Consider the following 24678-nt stretch of genomic DNA (forward strand, 5'->3'; position numbering starts at 1 on the left):
TGTGATGAAGCCGGATACAATAGGGTCTTTTAAGAGGCTCCTGGATAGGTACATGGTGCGTAGAAAAATAGAGGGCTATGGGGAACTCCAGATAATTTCTAAAGTAAGTAGTGTTCGGCACAGCATTGTGGGCCGAAGGGCCTGTATTGTGCTGTATTGTATTGTGTTGTATAAATGGGGAAGTCACTTACCCATGACCTCTGGTTGTCGTCCCACCCAACATCAGTGGAAAAAGCTGCTTGCATTTACCCCATCTATACCCTCATACCTTTTCATATTTCCAACAAATCGTCAAAGCAATGTATAATTTCCTTGTTTATGTTTAGAGCCTTTTTTGGATGTATAAGATGATGAGGGGCATTGATGGTGTGGAGAGCCAGAGGATTCGTTCCCAGGACTGAAATGGCTAACACAAGGGGCATAGTTTTAAGGTGCCTGGAAATAGATACCGAGGGGATGTCAGGGATAAGTTTTTTACACAGACGGTGGTGGGTGCATGGAATGCACTGCCAGCAGCCATTGTAGAGGCAGATACAATAGGGTCTTTTAACAGCCTCTTTGATAGGTACATGGAGCTTAGAAAAATAGAGTGCTATGTGCTAGGGAAATTCTAGGCAGTTTCTAGAGTAAGTTACATGGTTGGCACAACATTGTGGGCTGAATGGCCTGGAATATGCTGTAGATTTCTATGTTCTATGTTGAACAGTGATGTAATACAATCCTCTGATAATCCCCCGTCACTAAGGATGATTTAATTATCTCTGCTAGGGCCTGACAATTTCTGCACTTGCTTCCCATAGGGTCTGAGGGAGTACCTTATCATGCCCTGGAGATTTCTCCACCCTAATCTGCCTCAGGATAGCAAACATCTCTTCCTTACCAGGGTCTCAATATCTGTTGAAATCCAAGGTTCCCTACAGTTTCTATCTTTACCTTTTATTCTGACAAACACACACACCTGCTTTGTACTATCAGAACTTTGCTTTGAAGGCTTCCCATTTACCAAGCACACCTTTGCCAGAAAGCAGCCTGTGCCAGTCCCCAGTGGCCAGATCCTAGTATCTTAATTCCAGGTGTTATTCTATGCCCTGAACACATCCGCCTTTCCTACGCTGCTCCTTGTATTGAAATATACAGGGCTCAGCATATTCACTGCACCATGCTCAACGTTCTTCATTCCTGGCTTTGAGGTCTGAACAACAACTGTCTCCACAACCCCTCCACTATCTGTTCTGTTATTCAGGCCCCCATTCCCCCCGCAACTTTAGTTTAACCCCCGTTACCCCCACCCCACACCATGCAGCTCTATCATCCCTTTGTGCTTCATCTCCCAGATCAATAAAAAGGAGGTACATACCAGGTACAGGCAGACTGGAACAAATGGGGTACATATGAAAGACAGGAAATTCAAGTGAACACTTATAAAAGAAATAAAAGAAGGCATGAGGTTGCCCCAGCAGACAAAGTGAAGGAGAATCCTCAGGGATTCTGCAAAAAGATTGGAAGGGAAAAAATAGATGTGGGAGATTTTTTTCTGCAACCGTATTTACGCAGGAGATGGACACTGAATCTATGGAAGTGAGACAAAGCAGCATCAACTTCATGGACCCTGAACAGATTACAGAGGTGGAGGTGTTTGCTGTCTTAAGGCAAATTAGCGTGGATAAATCCCCAGGACCTGACAAGTTGTTCCCTGGGACTCTGCGGCCGACAAGTGCAGAAATTGTCGGGGCCCAAGCACAGATATTTAAATCATCCTTAGTGACAGGTGAGGTACTGGAGAACTGGAGGACAGCCGGTGTTGTTCCGCTGTTCAAGAAAGCCTCTAAAAATTATCTAGGAAATTGTACATTGGTGAGCTTGACATCAGTAGTGGGAAAGTTATTGGAATGTATGTGCAGGAACCGGATATATACCGTAAGTAATTTGATAAATGTAGACTGATTATGGATAGACAGCATGGCTTTGTGCATGGTAGGTCATGTCTAACAAATCTTATAGTGTTTCTTGAGGAAGTTATCAGGCAAGGCAGTGGATGTTGTCCACGTGGACTTTAGCAAGGCACTTGACAAAGTCTCATATGGGAGGTTGGTCAAGAAGGTTCAGTCACTCAGCATTCAAGATGAGATAGTAAATTGGGTGAGACACTGTATTTGGGAGAAGCCAGTGTGTGGTAGCAGATGGTTGCCTCTCTGACTGGAGGCCTGTGACTGGTGGTGTGTCACAGTGATCAGTGCTGGATCTGTTGTTGTTTGTCATCTATATCAGTAATCTGAATGATAGTGTGGTTAACTGGATCAGCAAATTTGTGGCTGACACCAAGATTGGTGGTGTAGTGGACAGCAAGGAAGACTATCATGGCTTGCAGTGCGATCTGGACCAACTGGGAAAATGGTTTGAGAAATGGAAAATGGAATTTAATGCAGACAAGTGTGAGGTGTTGCACTTTGGTAGGACCTACCAGGGTAGGTCTTTCACAGTGACTGGTAGGGCACTGAGGAGTGTTGTAGAAAGGGATCTCGGAATACAAGTCTTTATTTCACTGATGTTGGGGGAGTCCAGAACCAGAGGCCACAATTTGAGAATAAGGGGTAGGTCATTTAGCATGGAGTTGAGGAAAAACTTTTTCACACAGAGAGTTGTGAATCTGTGGAATACTCTGCCTCAGAAAGCAGTGGAGGCCAATTCTCTGACTGCTTTCAAGAAAGAGTTAGAGAGATCTCTTAATGATAGCAGAGTCAAGGGATATGGGGAAAAGGCAGGAACGGGGTACTCATTGTGGATGATCAGCCATGATCACAGTGAATGGCGGTACCGGCTCGAAGGGCCAAATGGCCTACTCCTGCACCTATTGTCTATTGAAAATGGTGTCATAGATGTGATGGAAAGAAAGATTTTGGCCCATTGGCCTTCATGAACCAAAGTACTGACAACAATAGATAGACGTTATCTTGACTTGTGGAGGACATTGGTGAGGCCTAATTTGGAGTATTGTGTACAGTTTTGGTCAGCTACCTACATGAAGGTTGTAAAAGAGGTTGAAAGAGTTCAGAGAAAATTCACAAGGCTGTTGCCAGGTCTGGAGAACTTGGGTTATTAGGAAAGATTGAACAGGTCAGGACTTTATTCCTTGGAACATAAAAGATTGAGGGGAGATTTGATGGAGGTATACCACTATTATGAGGGGTATAGATAGGGTAAATGCAAGCTGGCTTTTACCACTGAGATTGGGCGGTACTACAACCAGAGGCCATGGGTTAAGGGTGAAAGGTGAAACGTTAAGGGGAACATGAGGGGAAACTTCTTCACACAGACGGTCATCCGGGTGTGGAATGAGCAGCCAGCACAAGTGGTGAATGTGAGCTCAATTTCAACATTTAAGAGGTTTGCATAGGTACCTGGCTGGTAGGGGTATGGGAGTGGGCAGTTTAAATAGTTCAGCACAAACCAGATGGCCCAAAGGGCCTGTTTCTGTGTTGTAATTTTCGATGACTGTGACAAGAACCTGAAATAATACAAAAATTCACTCTAAGTCCTTTTAACGGCTGTGCAGACCAACCATTCATCTCAGCAGGAATTTTTTATATAGCGTTAAAACTGTGGCACTTTTAAGTTAATAATACATAAAAGAAAATCCCAGATGCATGACAAGAAAGACAACTTGCCTGATACTCTTTAGGTTACTGTGGGGCCAGGCATCCATGCTGCTCACCAATGGAGAGAGTCAAACTGCGCCAAGGAACAAATTGGAGACGGCAGAAATGCCCCATTCTTATGGAGACAGGAAGAGCATCAGGGAATTGATGGTCATTCCAGATACCAGCACTGTGCCCAGTTAGAAGATGATTTTTCTCTCCAACTTGGGTTGAACCTCACTGTAACAGTGTGATACCAGATCAAACCTTGAAAACTCAAGTAATTTCATCTGAAATTTCGTCCTAACCCATTGATGGATTTTGTAAATCTTTTTACAGGTTAAAAACGAGATGGAATTTAGCTCCTCGGATCTCAAACACGGCACGCCAGTTTTGCTGTCTCTGTCCAGATGTTTGAGAAGTGGAGCAAGGGATTCAATCGACCATCCTTCCTGCTCAGACTGTGGGGAGGGATTCACTTGGTCATCTGACCAACTGGCATGCCCGTCATTTTACACAGGGGAAAGGCCGTTCACCTGCTCAGACAGTGGGAGTGGATTCACTCGGTCATTTCAACTGAAGGTACATCAGCAAGTTCACACTGGACAAGGCCATTCATCTGATCTGTGTGTGAGAAGGGATTCAGTCGGTCATCCCACCTGTGGACACACCAGGCAATTCACACTGGGCAGAGGCTGGTCATCTGCTGAATTTGTGGGGAAGGATTCACTCGGTCATCTGACCTAATGGCTCACCAGCGGGTTCACACTGGGGAGAAACCGTTCACCTGCTCAGACTGTGGGAAGAGTTTCACTAATTCATCCACCCTACGGAGCCATCAGCGAGTTCACACTGGGGAGAAGCCATTCACCTGCTCAGTCTGTGGGAAGAGATTCACTCAGTCATCCAACCTACAGAGTCATCAGCGAGTTCACACTGGGGAGAAGCCGTTCACCTGCTCAGAATGTGGGAAGGGATTTACTCAGTCATCCAACCTACAGAGTCATCAGCGAATTCACACTGGGGAGAAGCCGTTTACCTGCTCAGAATGTGGGAAGAGATTCGCTAAGTTATCCAGCCTACAGATTCATCAGCGAGTTCACACTGGGGAGAAGCCGTTCACCTGCTCAGTCTGTGGGAAGGGATTCACTAATTCATCTACCCTACAGAGTCATCAGCGAGTTCACACTGGGGAGAAGCCGTTCACGTGCTTAGACTGTGGGAAGAGATTCACTCAGTCATCCAGCCTACAGAGTCATCAACGTGTTCACACTGGGGAGAAACCATTCACCTGCTTAGAATGTGGGAAAGGATTCAGTCAGTCATCCAGACTACTGGCACACCAGTCAGTTCACAGTGGGGAGTGGCCGTTCACCTGCTCAGACTGTGGGAAGGGATTCACTTGCTCATCTAATCTAATGGCTCACCAGCGAGTTCACACTGGAGGGATGCTGTTCTCCTGCTCAGTCTCTGAGAAGAGATTCACTCAGTCATCCAACCTAGTGACACATCAGCAAGGTCACACTGGGGAGAGGCCGTTCACCTGCTCAGTCTGTGGGAAGAGATTCACTCAATCATCCACCCTACAGAGTCATCAGCGAGTTCACACTGGGGAGAGGCCGTTCACCTGCTCAATCTGTGGAAAGAGATTCACTCACTCATCCACCCTACAGAATCATCAGCGAGTTCACACTGGGGAGAAGCCATTCACCTGCTTAGTCTGTGGGAAAAGATTCACCCAATCATCCACCCTACAGAATCATCAGCGAGTTCACACTGGGGAGAAGCCGTTCACCTGCTCAGTCTGTGGGAAGAGATTCACTCAGTCATCCAACCTACAGAGTCATCAGCGAGTTCACACTGGGGAGAAGCCATTCACCAGCTCGGAATGTGGGAAAGGATTCACTCAGTCATCCCACCTACTGGCACACCAGTCAGTTCACAATGGGGAATGGCCATTGTTATGAATCCCCAGATTTCGTTTGCTGTGGACTGTCATTTTGAGAGAGAGAGAGAGAGAGAGAGATTAAGAATGGAAATCAGTCTGACTTGCAGCTTGTTTACATCGCTCACAGCTTGTTTAGTTTTAACCACGGACACAGATACTCAGTCAGACGGAGGTGAAGGAGGATAAATGGAAGGTTCAAAACAAGGGAACTCGTGGCCAAAGGTCACTGTTTCGAACTTTCCTCTGCCCACAAGGGTGGGTTAATTATCGATTCAGCATACATTGAATGTGTGGTTGTCACCTCGTCTGATCCATTGGAGTGGATCTGATTTGGGGTATCCTGTGAAGACCACTTATGTGTTAACCCTTGCCTGGGTGTGGTGTGGAAATTCAGTTGAAGACGATACCCCTTGTGACAAGTCACTTCTGGTGATAATTTGTATGTGGATTTGGAACAACGACGGATGAAATCTACAGCGACTGTTCTCTCGTTTTACCACCATGGGTGCTGTGGAATTCAACGTTATTGCTTTCTCTCGACATTTACCCTGGATTACAAATATCTCTCTCTCCTCAACTATTCTGTGGTTGAACTGAACTTTCATAGTTCACCATCTCAAGACTCCAAGCCTTGTTTCCCCTGAGCTCAATAGTTTGGGAGTTATATTTACCCACATTTATACACATAACACTGTTAATTTTTGTTTATCTTGCTTAAGTTACTATATTGTTAGTAAGTACTAATAAAGATCGTGGATGTAACATCAAAAACAGACTCTAGGTGTAGTCTATTGCTGCTGACTCATTTCTAAAGTGTTACGGGGACAAAATTGGGACCTGCATCCGATATAGGAAAAGATTTGGAGGCGTATTGATTAATTATCGATTTCATTGGAGAAATCCCTTTTGATTTATTTGTGTGTGGAAAATCAGCAGCAATGGATGTTGATGGATTTCTGGAAGCGCCAACCTCTAAGGCACTGAAGGACACCAGAAGGATTGAGTTGTTGAGTATTGTTAAATGGTTAAAACTTGCTAAGGTGAAATCGACAATGAGGAGGTCACAGATGCAGAGGATAATAGCTGAACATTATGTATCTGAGGGTGTGTTTAAAGTGGAGGAGTTGGAGGTGTTTCCTGAAAGTCAACCTAGTGAGCTTGGCCTCCCGTACAAGTTAGAAAAATTGAAGATGGAGGCTGTGGAAAGGCAGAGGCAGGTTGAGGCTGGAGAGGCAGGAAAATAGAGAGAAGAGGCAGAAAAACAGGGAGGAAGCAGAAAGACAGAGGCTGTTCGAGCTGGAAAAGATAGAGAGATTGCAGCAAAGGGTTCTAACGTTAGACTCTGGTGATAAGTTTGAGGGCAGTCGGGAAGTTAAATTGGTACCTCCATTTGACGATGCAGAGGTTGATAAATACTTTCAGCATTTTGATAAGGTTGCTCAGAGTTTAAAGTGCCCAAAAGAGGGTTGGTCTATTCTCTTACAAAGTGTAATTAAGGGGAAGGCTCAGCAAGCCTATTTTGCTTTGACAGTTGATGAAGCAGCTGATTATGACATGGTGAAACAGGCTGTGCTCAAAGCTTACGAGTTGGTCCCAGAAGCATACAGGCAAAAGTTTAGAAATTCGAGGAAACCTGTGGACCAGATTTATATGGAATTTGCTTATGAGAAGTTTGTGTGTTTTGACCACTGGTGCACATATAAAAATGTAAATGATGATTTTAACAGCTTGAAAGAGTTGGTTTTAATTGAAGAATTCAAAAGGTGCGTCCCCGGTGACATAAAGATGTATTTAGATGAAAAGGATGCTGCCACTTTGCAGGAGTCTGCTAGATTAGCAGATGAGTTTGCTTTAACCCACAAGGTTATGTTTACCCTGAGTAAGAGTTTCCAAAAGAGTAGCAGGGATAACCAGGGTAAACCAGAAATTAAAGCTGGGACTCGTGACAAGAGTAAGGATGAAGAGAAGCAGTTGAAGGAGAAATATTCTGGTCTCTCTTGTTACTATTGTAAGAAAGCTGGTCATATGGTGGCTAATCGTTCTGTCCTGAAGAAGAAAAAGGAAAAGGAGACAGTCCCAAATGCCTGTGATCAGTATGTTGAAGCACCTATAAACCCAAAGGTTCTGAACATTCTGTTGCGGCTCAGTTAAGGACTGAGAGGTCGGACTGAGTTAAGGGATTTGATCATTTTATGTCAGATGGGTTTGTATTAGTAATGGAAGGGTTAACCCCGGTACCAGTGAAAATTCTTCGATATACTGGGGCTTCTCAATCACTTATATTAGACAGCGTTCTAAAGTTTGGTGATGAGACTGAGATAGGTGAGGTAAATCTTATTAAAGGCATTGGGGGCAGCATTGTTTCTGTTCCATTGCACAAGGTAACTTTACAGTCAGGGTTGGTTTCGGGACCTGTTAAGATCGGATTATGCTCCAGTTTACAGGTGGAAGATGTTACTTTGCTGTTAGGGAAGGACCTGGCAGATGGTAAAGTTGTTCCTGCAGTGCAGTTGACAACTAAGCCAACCACTGGCGACCCACAGATGGATTTTAACATTTATCGCAGTAACTCGAAGTATGGCTAAAAATTCTGCCGATGCAGACGGTTCTGTGCAGCATGATTCTGATACCCAAGATAGCCAAAATCAGGTTGACCAGGATTCAGGTTATGATGACTTCTCAGGGACTTTTTAGCTTTCATTGTTTCAACAGGATTCAAGTAGTAAGTCTGATGAGAAAGATTTATCCCTGTCAAGGAAGGAGTTTATAGCAGAACAGAACTGAGACCCTGAGATTGAAGCTTTATAAGAAACAGCTCTCTCAGATGATGAGATTAAGAAAATGGCAGTAGGGTATTATCTCAAGGATGGAGTGTTAATGGGGAAGTGCAGGCCACCTGCTATACCTGCGAGTGAGGAATGGGCCGTTGTTCACCAAGTTGTAGTTCCTAAATTTCATAGGACAGAAATTTTAACGATTTGGCTCATTGTCTCCAATCACAGTTGTTGCGGTCTGCGTCGCCGCCATGTGTGAGTTACTTTTTAGAGGAGGTGCACGTCACCCTACGGCGTAGGGTACGGCGTGGGTACGGCGTAGGGTACAGCGTGGGTACGGTGTAGGGTACAGCGTGGGTACGGCGTAGGGTACGTAGTGCCTATGGTGTACACTTGACGCACAAGTATAAATCAGGCTTAAGAGAGTTGGTACAGGAGTCACTGGGCTTTAGTCCATCTGAACTTGTATTTGGTCATGGAGTGAGGGGACCTTTGACCTTGTTAAAGGAACAGTGGATTGATGGGGATGTATATGCTAACTTGTTAGACTATGTTTTGAAGTTCAAAAACAAACTGCACCAAGCCTGTCGTCTAGCGAGACAAAACTTAAAGATTTCTCAAAACAGAATGAAGTGTTGGTTTGATAAGCGGACCAAAACAAAAGAAAATACTCGGTGGGGGATAATGTGCTTGCCTTATCTCCAATGTTGACGAATCCACTTCAAACGAAATTCAATGGACTGTATGAAATAGTCTCTCAAATTAATGATGTAAATTATGTTATTAAAACACACGACCAACGTAAACTAACACAGATGATACACATCAGTATGATAAAGCCTTATTCTGACAAGCAGGCACCATCGGTGAGTGTTGTCAAACATATCAATCTGGCAACCCTGAGAATGAAACAATTGACTCGTCTGAAACTTTACGCAAGCCAAACATGGTCCCGGTTAGGCTAATGAACTTGGTTGTTCTTGAAAACATTGACAACACATTGGCTCATCTGCAGCCAAAGCAACAAAACGATTAAACAACACCCATATCGCATGAACGTAGAAAAGTGTAAATTGGCTGAGCAAGAAATTGAATATATGCTGAAAATGGTATTATTAGGCCTTCAACATCAAATTGGAGGTCACCCTGTGTTATTGTGCCCAAACCTGATGGTAGTGTTAGATTTTGCACTGATTATAGGAAGGTAAATGCAGTAACAAAAACAGATGCCTATCATATCCCTAGGGTGGATGATTGCATCGATAAGGTTGGAAAAGGTAATTTCTTACAAAGATTGATCTGTTGAAAGGGTATTGGTGTGATCCATTGACGGACTGAGGTAGAGAAATTTCTGCATTTGTGACACCTTCTGGGTTGTATGAATACAATGTTTCGCCGTTTGGAATAAAATATGCTCCAGGAACATTCCAAAGAATGATTGATTCTGTAATTCAAGGGTTAGGACACACAGATGCCTATATTGATGACTTAGTCACAGGGAGTGACACTTGGGAAGAGCATATCTCTGCAGTAGAAAAGCTGTTTGACAGGCTTTCCAGGGCCAACCTTACAGTTGACTTAGCTAAGAGTGAATTTGGCCATGCCTCTGTGATCTATCTTGGCTGTGTTGTAGGTCAAGGCAAGTTGGCTCCTGTGCAGGCAAAATCCAGGCAATTTCTGAAGTTCCTATTCCGACTGTGTGACGAAGGCCCGTCACTGATTACAGACGTCTCATGGTACACTCGGTAAAGCACTCAAAGGGTCATCCACACACATTATTCCCCTCTGTTATTGTGGTGAGTGCACGCATCTCAATAAATCAACAGTCACAATTTTACACTCATCCCCAGCAGTAATAGGTATCAAAAAAAGAAACACACTATGTCACAGTTTTATTATCTCAGGTAAATTTATTCATATTCATCTTTCCAATAAGTGTTTTGACGAAGTGTCATGATAATCTGACGTCTCTCTCCTCCACAGTCACTGGGTCTGAAACAGAGCTGCTGCATAGAGCTGTCTTATATAGAGGCAGCAGCAACCTGCACAGGTGTGCCGATGGTGGAGGATACCATCTTTACCTGGGACAAGGGTTATGTTACCTAATTACTCATCTTGTGGTAAAGTTTTGGGGTTTATACAAGTTATTTAACCGGGAAATGGTGAATCCTTTGATGAAGTATATGTGTTTATTGTGAGAACTGGTGGTAAGAGTTTCAGATTGTGTGAAATGGAAGATAATTGAGTTAATTAGCTTTTGATTAGTCCAGGGGGATTGGCTTAGCCGTTATAAGCCTCGGGTTACCAAGGCTTTGGGTTGGTTTTTTTTGTTTAGTCTGAGGGTGGCTGTTAACCAGACAGGTGACAATTGCAAGCTGTGTATATATATATATATGTTTTTTTTAATTTCTTGTTTTGATGTGGACCTCCAAGTTTTTGATTTTCCACTATTTTTGTAAATAAAAGCACCTCAATTTATTTTTGCCACTGAAGCCATCTTGTTATTTTTCTTAGACAGACGACCCACAGTTTTTGTGACAGACTGGTAAGAAGGCTCTTGAAGGTTTCTGGGAATAGTTGGATATTATCGTAAGTTCTGGAAGAACTTTGCTGATACCGCTCTTCCTCTGACTAATCTCCTGAAGAAGGGTGAAAAGTTTGTTTGGACCGAGCCTTGTCAGGAAGCATTTGATCAATTGAAAGTTATTATTTGGGATTAGGCCAATCAATTAGTGTCATCAGCAAATTTAATTAACAGATTGGAGCTGTGGGTGGCGACACAGTCATGGGTGCACAGAGAGTAAAGGAGGGGGCCAAGGAGACAACCCTGTGGGGTGTGTGTGCTGAGGGTCAGAGAGACAGAGGTGAGGGAGCCCACTCTTACCACCTGCCAGCCATCTGACAGGAAGTCCGGGATCCAGCTGCACAAGGCAGGGTGAAGGCCGAGGTCTCTGAGCTTCTTGTCGATACTTCATGCCTTCGTATGGCTAAAGCTCTGCCCATGACTGCAAGGAACTGCAGAGAACTTTGGTCTCATCTGGAAACATCATAGAAACAAGCCTCCCCACTATGGACTCTTCCTACACTTCCCCTGCCTCGGGAAAGCAGGTCGTGCACACAAAGATGCCCACAACTTTGGACATTATTGCTGCAAACCCAATCCCCCATCGGGGAAGAGATACAAAACCCTTAAAGAGCGTACCACCAGGCTCATGGACAGCTTCCTGTCTGCGGTTGTAAGCCAAATTAATGGTCTCCGGTCCAATAAAATGGACTCGACCTCACAATGTAACTCGACGTGACCCTGCCCCATATGTCTATCTGCACTGCACTTTCTCTGCAGCCATAATGCTTTGTTACAGTTATTGTTTTGTCGTATATCAGCTCAATGTACTGTTGTAATGTATCGATCTGTGTGGATGGTAGGTCGGGCAAGATTTTCACTGTAGCTCAGTACGTGATAAGGATAAACAAATTCCCCATTTTAATTGTGTGGAAATATTAGACAGACTGAGCTTCTGCTTTGGAACCACAGAAGGAAACTTAACTGTTGTCATTTCTGAGGAACACAAATAAATAGAAAAGGCTTCAGTCTCGCATTACGATCTGCGGTAACTGGGATCAGGTGACCGGTGGTGGGTCTCCCAAACCAATTATCAGAATCAGGTTTAATAACACCGGCAGATGTCATGTAATTTGTTGTCTCTGCGGCAGCAATAGAACCTAACGCATAACAATAGATTTTAACCATTGTGATTTAAAATAAGAATATACACATTAAATAGTTAAATTATATAAGTAGTACAAAATTAAAAAATGTAATAAACTATTTTAAATGTGTGGAACTATTTGACTGAATGGGTTGTTGCTTTTGAAATTCTGGAGTGAAGCTTAACTAAACGGTACTAAAGTATAACTAAACTTATGTGAAGCTCAGAAAATATAAAAGGCTAAATTCTCACATAAATGGGTCGGACACCCAAAAACATTGGCTGCACTTCAGCAGGTACAAACAGTGGAATGAGACCTAGTCCTGGGCCTCAGCCCAGTGGTTATGATCTGAGGCCTGGGACGAGGTGAGAGTAAGCATTCGGCACGGACTAGAAGGGCCGAGATGGCCTGTTTCCGTGCTGTAATTGTTATGTGGTTATATGGAAACATGCTGAAAATATTGCAGAAAAAAATCATTGTCCACCCACAACGAGAGGATGTGACAGATCCGGATCTCAGTGCCTTGTCTGAACGGGTGAAAGATGAAGCTACACGTACACGTAGAGCAGTGACCGGCAGATGCTGCAGATCTGTGGAAAAACGTGAACAGGAAACAGGATCACCTGACGGGTGGAGGGTCTCCCATCTGATCCGCTGACTCTGCTCCTCGCCCCTCACACGCTGCCCGACCCATCTGCTGCATTTCCCACATTATTCCATATTTACACAAGATACATTTTTACTTTTTCTTCCAGATCGTCCCTGTCCCTTTCCCTCCACCCCCAGGTCACAGAGTCACAGGCTCGATTCCCATCCCGGTCCAACAGACAATTCAGACCCAAACTGGAAATGTGCAGGTTTCATTTAAATCAGTCTATGTTTATAAACACTAATTTCTATTCACATTCCTCCGGCCTCACTGAACAGGAACACTGAAACATCAAGTGAGAAACAGCATGAGGTGGCCATTCAGCCCCTCTAACCATCAACAAGATGACGGCTGCTCTCCCATCTCAGCCACATGATTCTGCCCAATTCTCATTTACTCGATCCCTCCGGTCTCCAGACATCTGCCGACCTCTGTTTTATGTGAGGACGATCACTGAGTCTTCGCCGGCCTCTGTGGTGGGGATTTACAGACATTCACTACCCTCAGAGTAGAGACATTTCCCCTCATCTCAGTCCCGGACAGTCCACCCCTTTTTTCAGAGACTGGGATCCCTGGTTCAACCGGTAATGATGTTATGCATTTCAATGTGTTCACCTCTCAGTCCTCGATTCTCTAAATGAAAGGGTTATCACATTTGATCTTTCTTCATATGATGACCCCACCACTCCAGGGATCAGTCTGGTGAATCTTCATTGCACTCTCCATAACAAATACTCTCTAACCTCTTTGTTAATCCTCTATGGAATTAATTTCCATCTTCTGCAGCCCCGTGTTGCCCCAACCACTCACCTCCCACCCCCGTCACTATTTCCACCTTCCCACCTCCCCCTCACCTGGATCCACCTCTCACTCCCCAGCTCTTGCCCCATCCCCACCCCTCACCTCTTTTCTCTGACTATTTCCCGTCCACTCTCAGTCCAGAGGGAGGGTCTCGGCCCGAAATGTTGACGGTCCATTTCCCTCCACAGATGCTGCCCGACCCACTGAGTTCCTCCGGCAGTTTGTTCTTTGGTCTGTATGACCCGTGTTAGTGTGGGGAGCGGGATTTTACACCATATTCCAGGTACAGTCTCAACAAAACACAAATAATTGTCACTTTGCCCGGACCATTGGCCCCGCTTGCAGGGCAACAGTCTGCCGGTGTTTGCCCCCCAATGTGGTGAATCCCTCTGCTCGCCACCACCGTGGGCTCAGACATTTCCACAGATGAGCCCCTCCTGTCCCCACCGGGACAAACATCCTGTCCGCCCCCTCTCTCACCGTCTTCATCCTTTCAATAAAATCCCCCTCTCCCTCCCCGGGGAACCGGCATCAAACCAACGGGCCGAGCGGTCTCCTCCTACCTCTCAGCGACACATCAGACTCCGGCCGCAGGAGACGCTTCACAAACGCCCCAACTTCCCTCGGAGGGAAATGGAAATAAATCAGAAAGCGGACATTTACTTTGACGGTTGTCCCGCCGTGACGGAAAGTTCGGGAGACGGTGTCAGCGGGGGTAACGCCCTCTCGGTTGGTCCACCTTCGCTATTGGTTGGAAGCAGTGATTGACAACGCTTCGCACCAATGGGAATAGCGCAGCGCCTGACTCCTCTGTTGACAGCGGTGGGGGAGGGTCTGGTCACGTGATGAGTAGCCCAGCCGTTAAACCGACCAAGCTCGAGCTCACCAGCGCGCGGGGCACAAAAGGCCCCGGATGATCGGTTGAGGTAAGAAGGGATCTCCGGGTTGGGGGTCTCACCGGGCGGGCGTTTTCAACACCGACTTCGGGTAGTTGCTGTGAGCTCCGGACTCCGTGACCCGCAATCCCGGGACAGTCCTGCTCTCTTCCCTCTCTCTCAGCCCCACCATCCGTACACGGGCCCCGGGGAGCTTCCGGCTGATGAGGGAATGGGAACCGATGGATCTCTCAGACAGAGCTGAGCTCCAGCTGTCTAAATGCAAGGATCGGGAACTCGGAGAAAGGGAACAAAATCTTTTACATCAGCTGTTGAGAAAATCACCTTTGTTCCGCCTCCAGTCACAAACAAGAGAAAATCTGCAGATGCTGGAAATCCAAGCAACACACACAAATTGCTGGAGGAACTCAGCATTAGTACTCTTTTCCATAGATGCTGCCTGGCCTGCTGAGTTCCTCCAGCATTTTGTGTCTGTTGCTTGTTCTACCTCCTCTTGTTCTGGACTTTTCTACCCGTGAGAACATGTTTTGTCCCACTCTCTCTGGGTACATAATGATATAAAACACCTTTGCCCTGGGCAACAAGTAGCTTTCACATCACAAATGTGCCAGACTCCAATGAGACAGACTACTGCCCTTCCCTTCATATTCATTGGCATTGCCATCACTGAGTTCACCACCATCAGTCACCTGGGGGAGGGTTCAGGGGAAATATTTATGTACAATACAGAAACTGGTGTTACCTGTGTGTATTGTGGCGAAGCAAAAGTTGCTGGAGAATTTACAAGTGAGAAGAAGTGGAGTGATATTTGAGAATCTGACTTTTTATAGCATCATTTAGCAAGTAAATCAGATATGGATGGTGTGCAGATGCTCCAGTGAGAAAATCCTTCATTACTTGCTGCAGACCTGTTACATAGGTTGTGTGACAGTGCAGATCAAAATTATTATTGACAGTGATTTGCTAGCTGTTAAAATGAGCACCTCTATATATAAAATTCAGTGTGCACATGTTGTGTCGCCACTTTCAGGAGTTGGGGCTGGAAATGGATGAATTCCGTATCATCCGGGAGTCGGAGGGGGTGAGATAAAGAGAGATGAGTTACACCCAAGGTGCAGGACGCAGGAAACTGGGTGAGAGTCTGGAAGGGGAATGAGGTTAAATAGCCATCGCAGAGTACTCTTGTGGCCATCCCCCACAACAACAGGTAGGTCATAGATAGGGTGTAGAGGAGATTTACAAGGACTTTGCCTCGACAGGGGAGCATGCCTTATGAGAATAGGTTGAGTGAACTCGGCCTTTTTTCCTTGTAGTGACGGAGGATGAGAGGTGACCTGATAGAGGTGTACGAGATAATGAGAGGCATTGATCATGTGAATAGTCTGAGGCTTTTTCCCAGGGCTGAAATGGCTAGCAAGAGAGGGCATAGGTTTAAGGTGCTTGGAAGTAAATACAGAGGAGATGTCAGGGATAAGTTATTCATGCAGAGAGTGGTGAGTGCGTGGAATGGGCTGCCGGCGGCAGTGGAGGAGGTGGAAACAATAACATATTTTAAGAGACCCCTGGATGGGTACATGGAGCTTAGAAAAGTAGAGGGCTATGGGTAAGCCTAGGTAGTTCTAAGGTAGGGACATGTTTGGCACAGCTTTGTGGGCCGAAGAGCCTGTTTTGTGCTATAGGTTTTTAATGTTCTATGCATTCTACCACTTTAGAAACTGTTGCGGGGGGGTGGGGGAGATTATGTGACAGAGGAAAGTCAAAGGGGTGATAGGGGATTTGCTAGTTAGGGGAACAGAACTAGAAGGGGACTGATATCCTAGTGTTAAGGCTTGCTTGTGCTAGTGTGGTGGGTTGGCGGGGGAGGGGGGCGCTGTTAAACTAAAGTTGTAGAGGGGATGGGAGCCAGAATGCCAGATAATAGAGAGGGTGAATTGAATTGAATTTCTTACTTACATCCTTCACATGCATGAGGAGTAAAAATCTTTACATTACATCTCCGTCTAAATGTGCAGTTTATAGTCATTTATAATAGAACAGGACAGTCAGTAGAACATAGAAACACAGTTGTATCAGCATGAATTAAGCAGTGTGATGGCCTAATGGAAGAAGCTTGTTGGTCCTGGCTTTTACGCTGAGGTACCGTTTCCCGGATGGTAGCAGCTTGGAACAGTTTGTGGTTCCGGTGAGTAGGGTCCCCAATGGTCCTCCGGGCCCCTTTTACACACCTGTCCCTGTAAACGTCCTGAATCATGGGCAGTTCACAACTACAGATGTGCTGGACTGTCCGCACCACCCTCTGCAAAGTCTGCAATTAAGGGAAGTACAGTTCCCATACCAGGCACTGATGCAGCCAGTCAGGATGCTCTCAATTGTGACCATGTAGAAAGTTCTTAGGATTTGAGACCAATACCAAACTTCTTCAACCATCTGACGTGAAGGAGGCACTGTTGTGCTTTTTTCACCACACAGCTGGTATGTACAGACCACATGAGATCCTCAGTGATGTGTATGCTGAGGAACTTAAAGCTGTTCACCCTCTCAACCCCAGATCCATTGGTGTAAATAGGGGTTAGCCTGTCTCCATTCCTCCTGTAGTCCATAATCAGCTCCTTTGTTTTTGTGGCAATGAGGGAGACGTTGTTTTCTTGACACCAGGCAAATGCTGTTCAGACCTCAGGGCATGAAATTGTGATCTTGTTGCCATGACTGGGACTTGTTTGCACCCAACAATCTGAGGAATTTGGAGGAACAAATTAGCAAGAGAGATCGCAGACTACGCCAATGCTTGATATACTAAGCGATTTTAAATTTCCATAGATTGACGTGACTCCCGTATGTAAAAGGACTAGATGGGGTAGAGTTTGTCAAATGTGCCATTAATCAGCACGTAGAATTCCCAGCATAGAAATGTGCAATAAACTATTAGAAAATAATCCAGGGCTAGTGACAGAATATTAGTGTATGGGAACACTTTGCATCTCCTGATCATATTGCCATGAGATTCCAAGTTAACATGGAAAAAGAAAGGACTGAACCATGGGTCGAGATTCTGAATTGGAGAAAGGTCAATTCTGATGGTATCAGAATGGATCTGACAAGTGTGGATTGGGACAGGATCTTTTTGGCAAAGGAGTACTTGGTAAGTGGGAGTTCTTCAGAAGTGAAGTTTTGAGGGTGTAGAGTTTGTATGTGCCTGTCAAAATAAAAGTTGAAAGGTAATTGATGCAGGGAACCTTGGTTTTCAAGAGATATCAAGGCCCCGGATATTTTGTTCCTCTAAATGCCTCAGACTATTGGGTGCTACCAAGACTCATTAATGACTACAATATCATAATTCCATGCCCTGAGCTCATCTGACATTTTTTTTTTTAGTTGTCTTCTGTTGCTTTCTAAAAGCTTCTAATAGTTTTTGCTCTTTTGTTTGCCCTCTCTTTGGTTTTTATATTGGCTTATGCTTCTCATTTCAGCCACGGTTGTGTCCTCCTGCCTTTCCAATGCTTACACTTCTTTGGGATGTATCGATCGCTCAGCTCCTGAATCGCTCCCAGAAACTCCAGCCACTGCTGCTCTGTCGTCATTCCAACCAGTTTCCCCTTCCAGTCAAATTTGGCCAGCTTCTCTGTCATAGAAACATGGAGAAGTTCAGTACAGAAACATGCCCACTCTGGAAGACCAGAATGGTAATCTATATGAGGAGACAAAATAGGTGGGGAGACATTATTTTTTCATCTGCATTTACTCAGGAGATGGACGCAGTCTACAGCAGTGAGGCAAAGCAGCATCAACTTCATGGACCCTGAACAGATTACAGAGGTGGAGGTGTTTGCTGTCTTAAGGCAAATTAGCGTGGATAAATCCCCAGGGCCTGACAAGTTGTTCCCTGGGACCCTGCGGCAGACAAGTGCAGAAATTGTCGGGGCCCAAGCACAGATATTTAGATCACCCTTGGTGACAGGTGAGGTACTGGAGGATTGGAGGACAGCCGGTGTTGTTCCGCTGTTTAAGAAAGGCTCTTAAAAATAAACTAGGAAATCATACATTGGTGAGCTTGACATCGGCAGTGGGAAAGTTATTGGAATGTGTTTGCAGGAGCCAGATATATAAGTATTTGGATAGATGTGGATTGATTGAGGATAGGCAGCATGGCTTGGTGCATAGTAGGTCATGTCTAACCAATCTTGTAGAATTTCTGGAGGAAGTTGTCAGGAAAGTGGATGAAGGCAAGGCAGTGGATGTTGTCTACATGGACTTTATCAAGGCACTTGACAAAGCCTCATATGGGAGGTTGGTCAAGAAGGTTCAGTCACTCAGCATTCAAGATGAGATAGTAAATTGGGTGAGACACTGTCTTTGGGAGAAGCCAGTGTGTGGCAGCAGATGGTTGCCTCTCTGACTGGAGGCCTGTGCCCAGTGGTTGCCACAGGGATCGGCGAGGGATCTGTTGTTGTTTGTCACCTATATCGGTAATCTGATGATAACATGGTTAGCTGGATCAGCAGATTTATGGATGACACCAAGAATGGGGTGTAGTGGACAGCGAGGAAGACTATCATGGCTTGCAGTGCGATCCGAACCAGATGGAAAAATGGGAGAAGAAATGCAAAATGGAATTCAGTGGAGACAAGTTTAAGGTATTGCACTTTGGTAGGACCTGGGTCTTACACAGTGAATAGTAGGGCACTGAGGATTGCTGTAGAAGGAACGGATCTGGGAATACATGTCCATAGTTCACCGAAAGTGGTGTCACAGTTAAATAGGGACGGAAAGCAGGATTTCAGTCCATTGGCCTTCGTGAACCAAAGTACTGACAACAATAGATGGATCGGTTGGGGTAAGAAGGGATCTCCGGGTTGCCAATCTCACCGGGTATTTGCTGTGAGCTCCGGACTCCGTGAGCCGCAATCCCGGGACAGTCCTGCTCTCTTCCCTCTCTCTCAGCCCCACCATCCGTACACGGGCCCCGGGGAGCTTCCGGCTGATGAGGGAATGGGAACCGATGGATCTCTCAGACAGAGCTGAGCTCCAGCTGTCTAAATGCAAGGATCGGGAACTCGGAGAAAGGGAACAAAATCGTTTCCATCAGCAGTTGAGGAAATCACCTTTGTTCTGCCTCCAGTCACAAACAAGAGAAAAACTACAGATGCTGGAAATCCAAGCAACACACACAAGTTGCTGGAGGAACTCAGCATTAGATTCAAGATTCAAGAAACTTTATTGTCATTCTAACCGTACATCAGCTCTGCAGGGCAGAATGAGACAGCGTTTCTCAGGGGCAGTGCAATCATAACATAACAAACGCAACACTGAATAATAAACATAACAATAAATACTAAAACACAACAGCCACGTATCAGTTAAAATCAGTTATAAATGTCCAGTGCAAGTTAAAAGTGTCCAAAGCAGAGTCAGGTAGAGCAGCTATTTAGCAGTCTGACTGCCTGTGGGAGGAAGCGTTTAGTAACCTTGTGGTTTTAGATTTGATGCTCCTGTAACATTTGCCTGATGGCAGAAGAACAAACAGCGCATGCAGAGGGTCTGAGGGGTCATTAATGATGTACCGTGTCTTCTGGAGGCATCGCCTCTGAAAGAGGTCTTGGACAGAAGGGAGGGAGACCCCAATAATCTTCTCTGCTCCCCTAACCACCCTCTGCAAGGCAGTACTCTTTTCCATAGATGCTGCCTGGCCGGCTGAGTTCCTGCAACATTAGCTGGATGACCTTCGACTCATAGGGGAGAATGAGGCAGTCATAGATGAGAGCTACAGGGAGGTAGTCACACCTAGGCTGTCAGAAGCAGGTCGTTGGGTGACAGTCAGAGGGGGGAAAGCAAAGGTGAGCAGACAGGTAGTGCAGAGCACCCTTGTAGCCATTCCCGTGAATAATAAGTTTACCGTCCTGGATACTGTTGGCGGGGACGACCGACCAGGTGTGAACCACAGTGGCAGGGCCTCCGGCACTGAGTCTGACCCTGTGGTGCAGAAGGGTGGGACGGAGAAGAGGAGAGCTGTCGTCATTGGAGACTCTATAGTCAGGGGAGCAGACAGGAGATTTTGTGGACGTGAGAAGGACACCCGCATGGTTTGTTGACTCCCGGGTGCCAGGGTCCGGGATGTCTCTGACCGGGTGCACGACATCCTGGTACGAGAGGGAAAGCAACCAGAAGTCGTGATACATGTTGGGACCAACGACATAGGCAGGAAGAGGGATGAGGTCCTGAAGTGTGAGTTTTGGGAATTAGGCAGAAGGCTGAAGAACAGGACCTCAAGGGTGACGTTCTCAGGATTGCTGCCAGTGCTACGTGACAGAGATGGTAAGAATTGGAGGAGATGGCAGTTGAATGCGTGGCTGAGGAGTTGGTGCAGGGAGCAGGGTTTTAGATTTTTAGATCATTGGGATCTCTTCTGGGGAAGGTGGGACCTGTACAGATTGGATGGGTTGCACCTGAACTCGAGGGGAGCAATATCCTTGCAGGTAGGTTTGCTAGCATGGTTTGGGAGAGTTTAAACTAATTTGCAAGGGGGATGGGACCCAGAGCGATAGAGCAGTGAAAGAAGTACATGGAGTAAAGCCAGATCTAACATACAGAGAGACTTGAGGAAAGAGAAGCAGAATAAACGGTGTAAAGACAGTAAGGTAGAAGGGCTGAAATGTGTGTACCTCAATGCAAGAAGCATCAGGAACAAAGGTGATGAACTGAGAGCTTGGATACATACATGGAATTATGATGTAGTGGCCATTACAGAGACTTGGCTGGCACCAGGGCAGGAATGGATTCTCAATATTCCTGGATTTCAGTGCTTTAAAAGGGATAGAGAGGGCGGAAAATGGGGAGGAGGGGTGGCATTACTGGTCAGGGATACCATTACAGCTACAGAAAGGGTGGGTAATATAGCAGGATCCTCTTTTGAGTCAATATGGGTGGAAGTCAGGAACAGGAAGGGAGCAGTTACTCTACAGGGGGTATTCTATAGGCCCCCTGATAGCAGCAGAGATACAGAGGAGCAGATTGGGAGGCAGATTTTGGAAAGGTGCAAAAATAACAGGGTTGTTATCATGGGTGACTTTAACTTCCCGAATATTGATTGGCACCTGATTAGTTCCAAGGGTTTAGATGGGGCAGAATTTGTTAAGTGTGTCCAGGATGGATTCCTGTCACAGTATGTGGACAGGCCGACCAGGGGGAATGCCATACTAGATCTAGTACTAGGTAATGAACCGGGTCAGGTCACAGATCTCTCAGTGGGTGAGCATCTGGGGGACAGTGACCACCACTCCCTGGCCTTTATAATTATCATGGAAAAGGATAGAATCAAAGAGGACAAGAAAATTTTTAATTGGGGAAGGGCAAATTATGAGGCTATAAGGCTAGAACTTGCGGGTGTGAATTGGGATGATGTTTTTGCAGGGAAATGTACTATGGACATGTGGTCGATGTTTAGAGATCTCTTGCAGGATGTAAGGGATAAATTTGTCCTGATGAGGAAGATAAAGAATGGTAGGGTGAAGGAACCATGGGTGACAAGTGAGGTGGAAAATCTAGTCAGGAGGAAGAAGGCAGCATACATGAGGTTTAGGAAGCAAGGATCAGATGGGTCTATTGAGGAATATAGGGAAGCAAGAAAGGAGCTTAAGAAGGGGCTGAGAAGGGCAAGAAGGGGGCATGAGAAGGCCTTGGCGAGTAGGGTAAAGGAAAACCCCAAGGCATTCTTCAATTATGTGAAGAAAAAAAGGATGACAGGAGTGAAGGTAGGACCGATTAGAGATAAAGGTGGGAAGATGTGCCTGGAGGCTGTGGAACTGAGCGAGGTCCTTAGTGACTACTTCTCTTCGGTGTTCACCAATGAGAGGGAACTTGATGATGGTGAGGACAATATGAGTGAGGTTGATGTTCTGGAGCATGTTGATATTAAGGGAGAGGAGGTGTTGGAGTTGTTAAAATACATTAGGACAGATAAGTCCCCAGGGCCTGACAGAATATTCCCCAGGCTGCTCCACGAGGCGAGAGAAGAGATTGCTGAGCCTCTGGCTAGGATCTTTATGTCCTCGTTGTCCACGGGAATGGTACCGGATGATTGGAGGGAGGCGAATGTTGTTCCCTTGTTCAAAAAAGGTAGTAGGGATAGTCCGGGTAATTATGGACCAGTGAGCCTTATGTCTGTGGTGGGAAAGCTGTTGGAAAAGATTCTTCGAGATAGGATCTATAGGCATTTAGAGAATCATGGTCTGATCAGGGACAGTCAGCATGGCTTTGTGAAGGGGAGATCATGTCTAACAATCCTAATAGAGTTCTTTGAGGAGGTGACCAGGCATATAGATGAGGGTAGTGCAGTGGATGTGATCTATATGGATTTTAGTAAGGCATTTGACAAGGTTCCACACGGTAGGCTTATTCAGAAAGTTAGAAGGCATGGGATCCAGGGAAGTTTGGCCAGGTGAATTCAGAATTGGCTTGCCTGCAGAAGGCAGAGGGTGGTGGTGGAGGGAGTACATTCAGATTGGAGGATTGTGACTAGTGGTGTCCCACAAGGATCAGTTCTGGGACCCCTACTTTTTGTGATTTTTATTAACGACCTGGATGTTGGGGTGGAAGGGTGGGTTGGCAAGTTTGCAGACGACACAAAGGTTGGTGGTGTTGTAGATAGTGTAGAGGATTGTCAAAGATTGCAGAGAGACATTCATAGGATGCAGAAGTGGGCTGAGAAGTGGCAGATGGAGTTCAACCCGGAGAAGTGTGAGGTGGTACACTTTGGAAGGACAAACTCCAAGGCAGGGTACAAAGTAAATGGCAGGATACTTGGTAGTGTGGAGGAGCAGAGGGATCTCTGGGTACATGTCCACAGATCCCTGAAAGTTGCCTCACAGGTGGATAGGGTAGTTAAGAATGCTTATGGGGTGTTTAGCTTTCATAAGTTGAGGGATAGAGTTTAAGAGTCACAATGTAATGATGCAGCTCTATAAAACTCTTGTTTGGCCACACTTGGAATATTGTGTCCAGTTCTGGTCACCTCACTATAGGAAGGATGTGGAAGCATTGGAAAGGGTACAGAGGAGATTTACCAGGATGCTGCCTGGTTTAGAATGTATGCATTATGATCAGAGATTAAGGGAGCTAGGACTTTACTCTTTGGAGAGGAGGAGGATGAGAGGAGACATGATAGGGGTGTACAAGATAATAAGAGGAATAGATAGAGTGGATAACCAGCGCCTCTTCCCCAGGGCACCACTGCTCAATACAAGAGGACATAGCTTTAAGGTAAGGGGTGGGAAGTTCAAGGGGGATATTAGAGGAAGGTTTTTGACTCCGAGAGTGGTTAGTGCGTGGAATGCACTGCCTGAGTCAGTGGTGGAGGCAGATACACTAGTGAAGTTTAAGAGACTACTAGACAGGTATATGGAGGAATCTAAGGTGGGGGCTTATATGGGAGGCAGAGTTTGAGAGTCGGCACAACATTGTGGGCCGAAGGGCCTGTACTGTGCTGTACTATTCTATGTTCCATGTTCTATGTTTTGTGTGTGTTGCTGGTTCCACCTCCTACTGTTCTGGACTTTTCTACCCGTGAGAACATGTTTTGACCCATTCTCTCTGGGTACATAATGATATCAAACATATTTGCCCTGGGCAACAAGTAGCTTTCACATCACAAATGTGCCAGACTCCAATGAGACAGACTACTGCCCTTCCCTTCATATTCACTGGCATTGCCATCAGTGAGTTCACCACCATCAGTCACCTGGGGGAGGATTCAGGGGAAATATTTATGTACAATACAGAAACTGGTGTTAACTGTGTGTATTGTGGCGATGCAAAGGTTGCTGGAGAATTTGCAAGTGGGAAGAAGTGGAGTGATATTTGGAAATCTGACTTTTTTAAGTGTGGTTTAGCAAGCAAACCACATATGGACGGTGTGCAAAAGCTCTGGCGAGAAAATTCTTCATTACCCATAACAGGCCTGCAACATAGGTTGTGTGAGAGTGCAGGTGAACTTAAACAAACCCAGAGGAGATCAAAGTTCTTATTGACAGTGATTTGATAGCTGTTAAAATGAATACCTCTCTATATAAAATTCACTGTGCACATGTGGGTAAAAAATGCATAATACAAGCTTTATGTGCACACTGGTCATTACAAATTTGAGGAGAGATTGGTGGGAAGATATGGACACCTCCAGTGTCCCTGATGTCCTCATGTACAAGATGTGCATCCAGCTGCAGCTTGTAACCCTGCACTTTAAGGAGTTGGAACTTGAAATGGATGAATTCCGGAT

General features: G+C 45.6%; 1 protein-coding gene across 1 annotated transcript in view; it reads left to right on the top strand.

Annotated features, from left to right (window-relative positions):
• The window catches only part of LOC134341840 (zinc finger protein 850-like), a 32737-nt gene that overhangs the window by 246 nt on the left and 7813 nt on the right, over positions 1-24678 (top strand). The window contains exon 2 of the mRNA XM_063039776.1: positions 3975-5572. Within this exon, the coding sequence (XP_062895846.1) occupies positions 4382-5572 (1191 nt within the window). The 5' untranslated portion in view covers positions 3975-4381. The remainder of the gene's footprint in view (positions 1-3974; positions 5573-24678) is intronic.

This window comes from Mobula hypostoma, unplaced genomic scaffold (genome assembly GCF_963921235.1).
Source record: "Mobula hypostoma unplaced genomic scaffold, sMobHyp1.1 scaffold_75, whole genome shotgun sequence".
Classification (NCBI taxonomy): Eukaryota; Metazoa; Chordata; class Chondrichthyes; order Myliobatiformes; family Myliobatidae; genus Mobula; species Mobula hypostoma.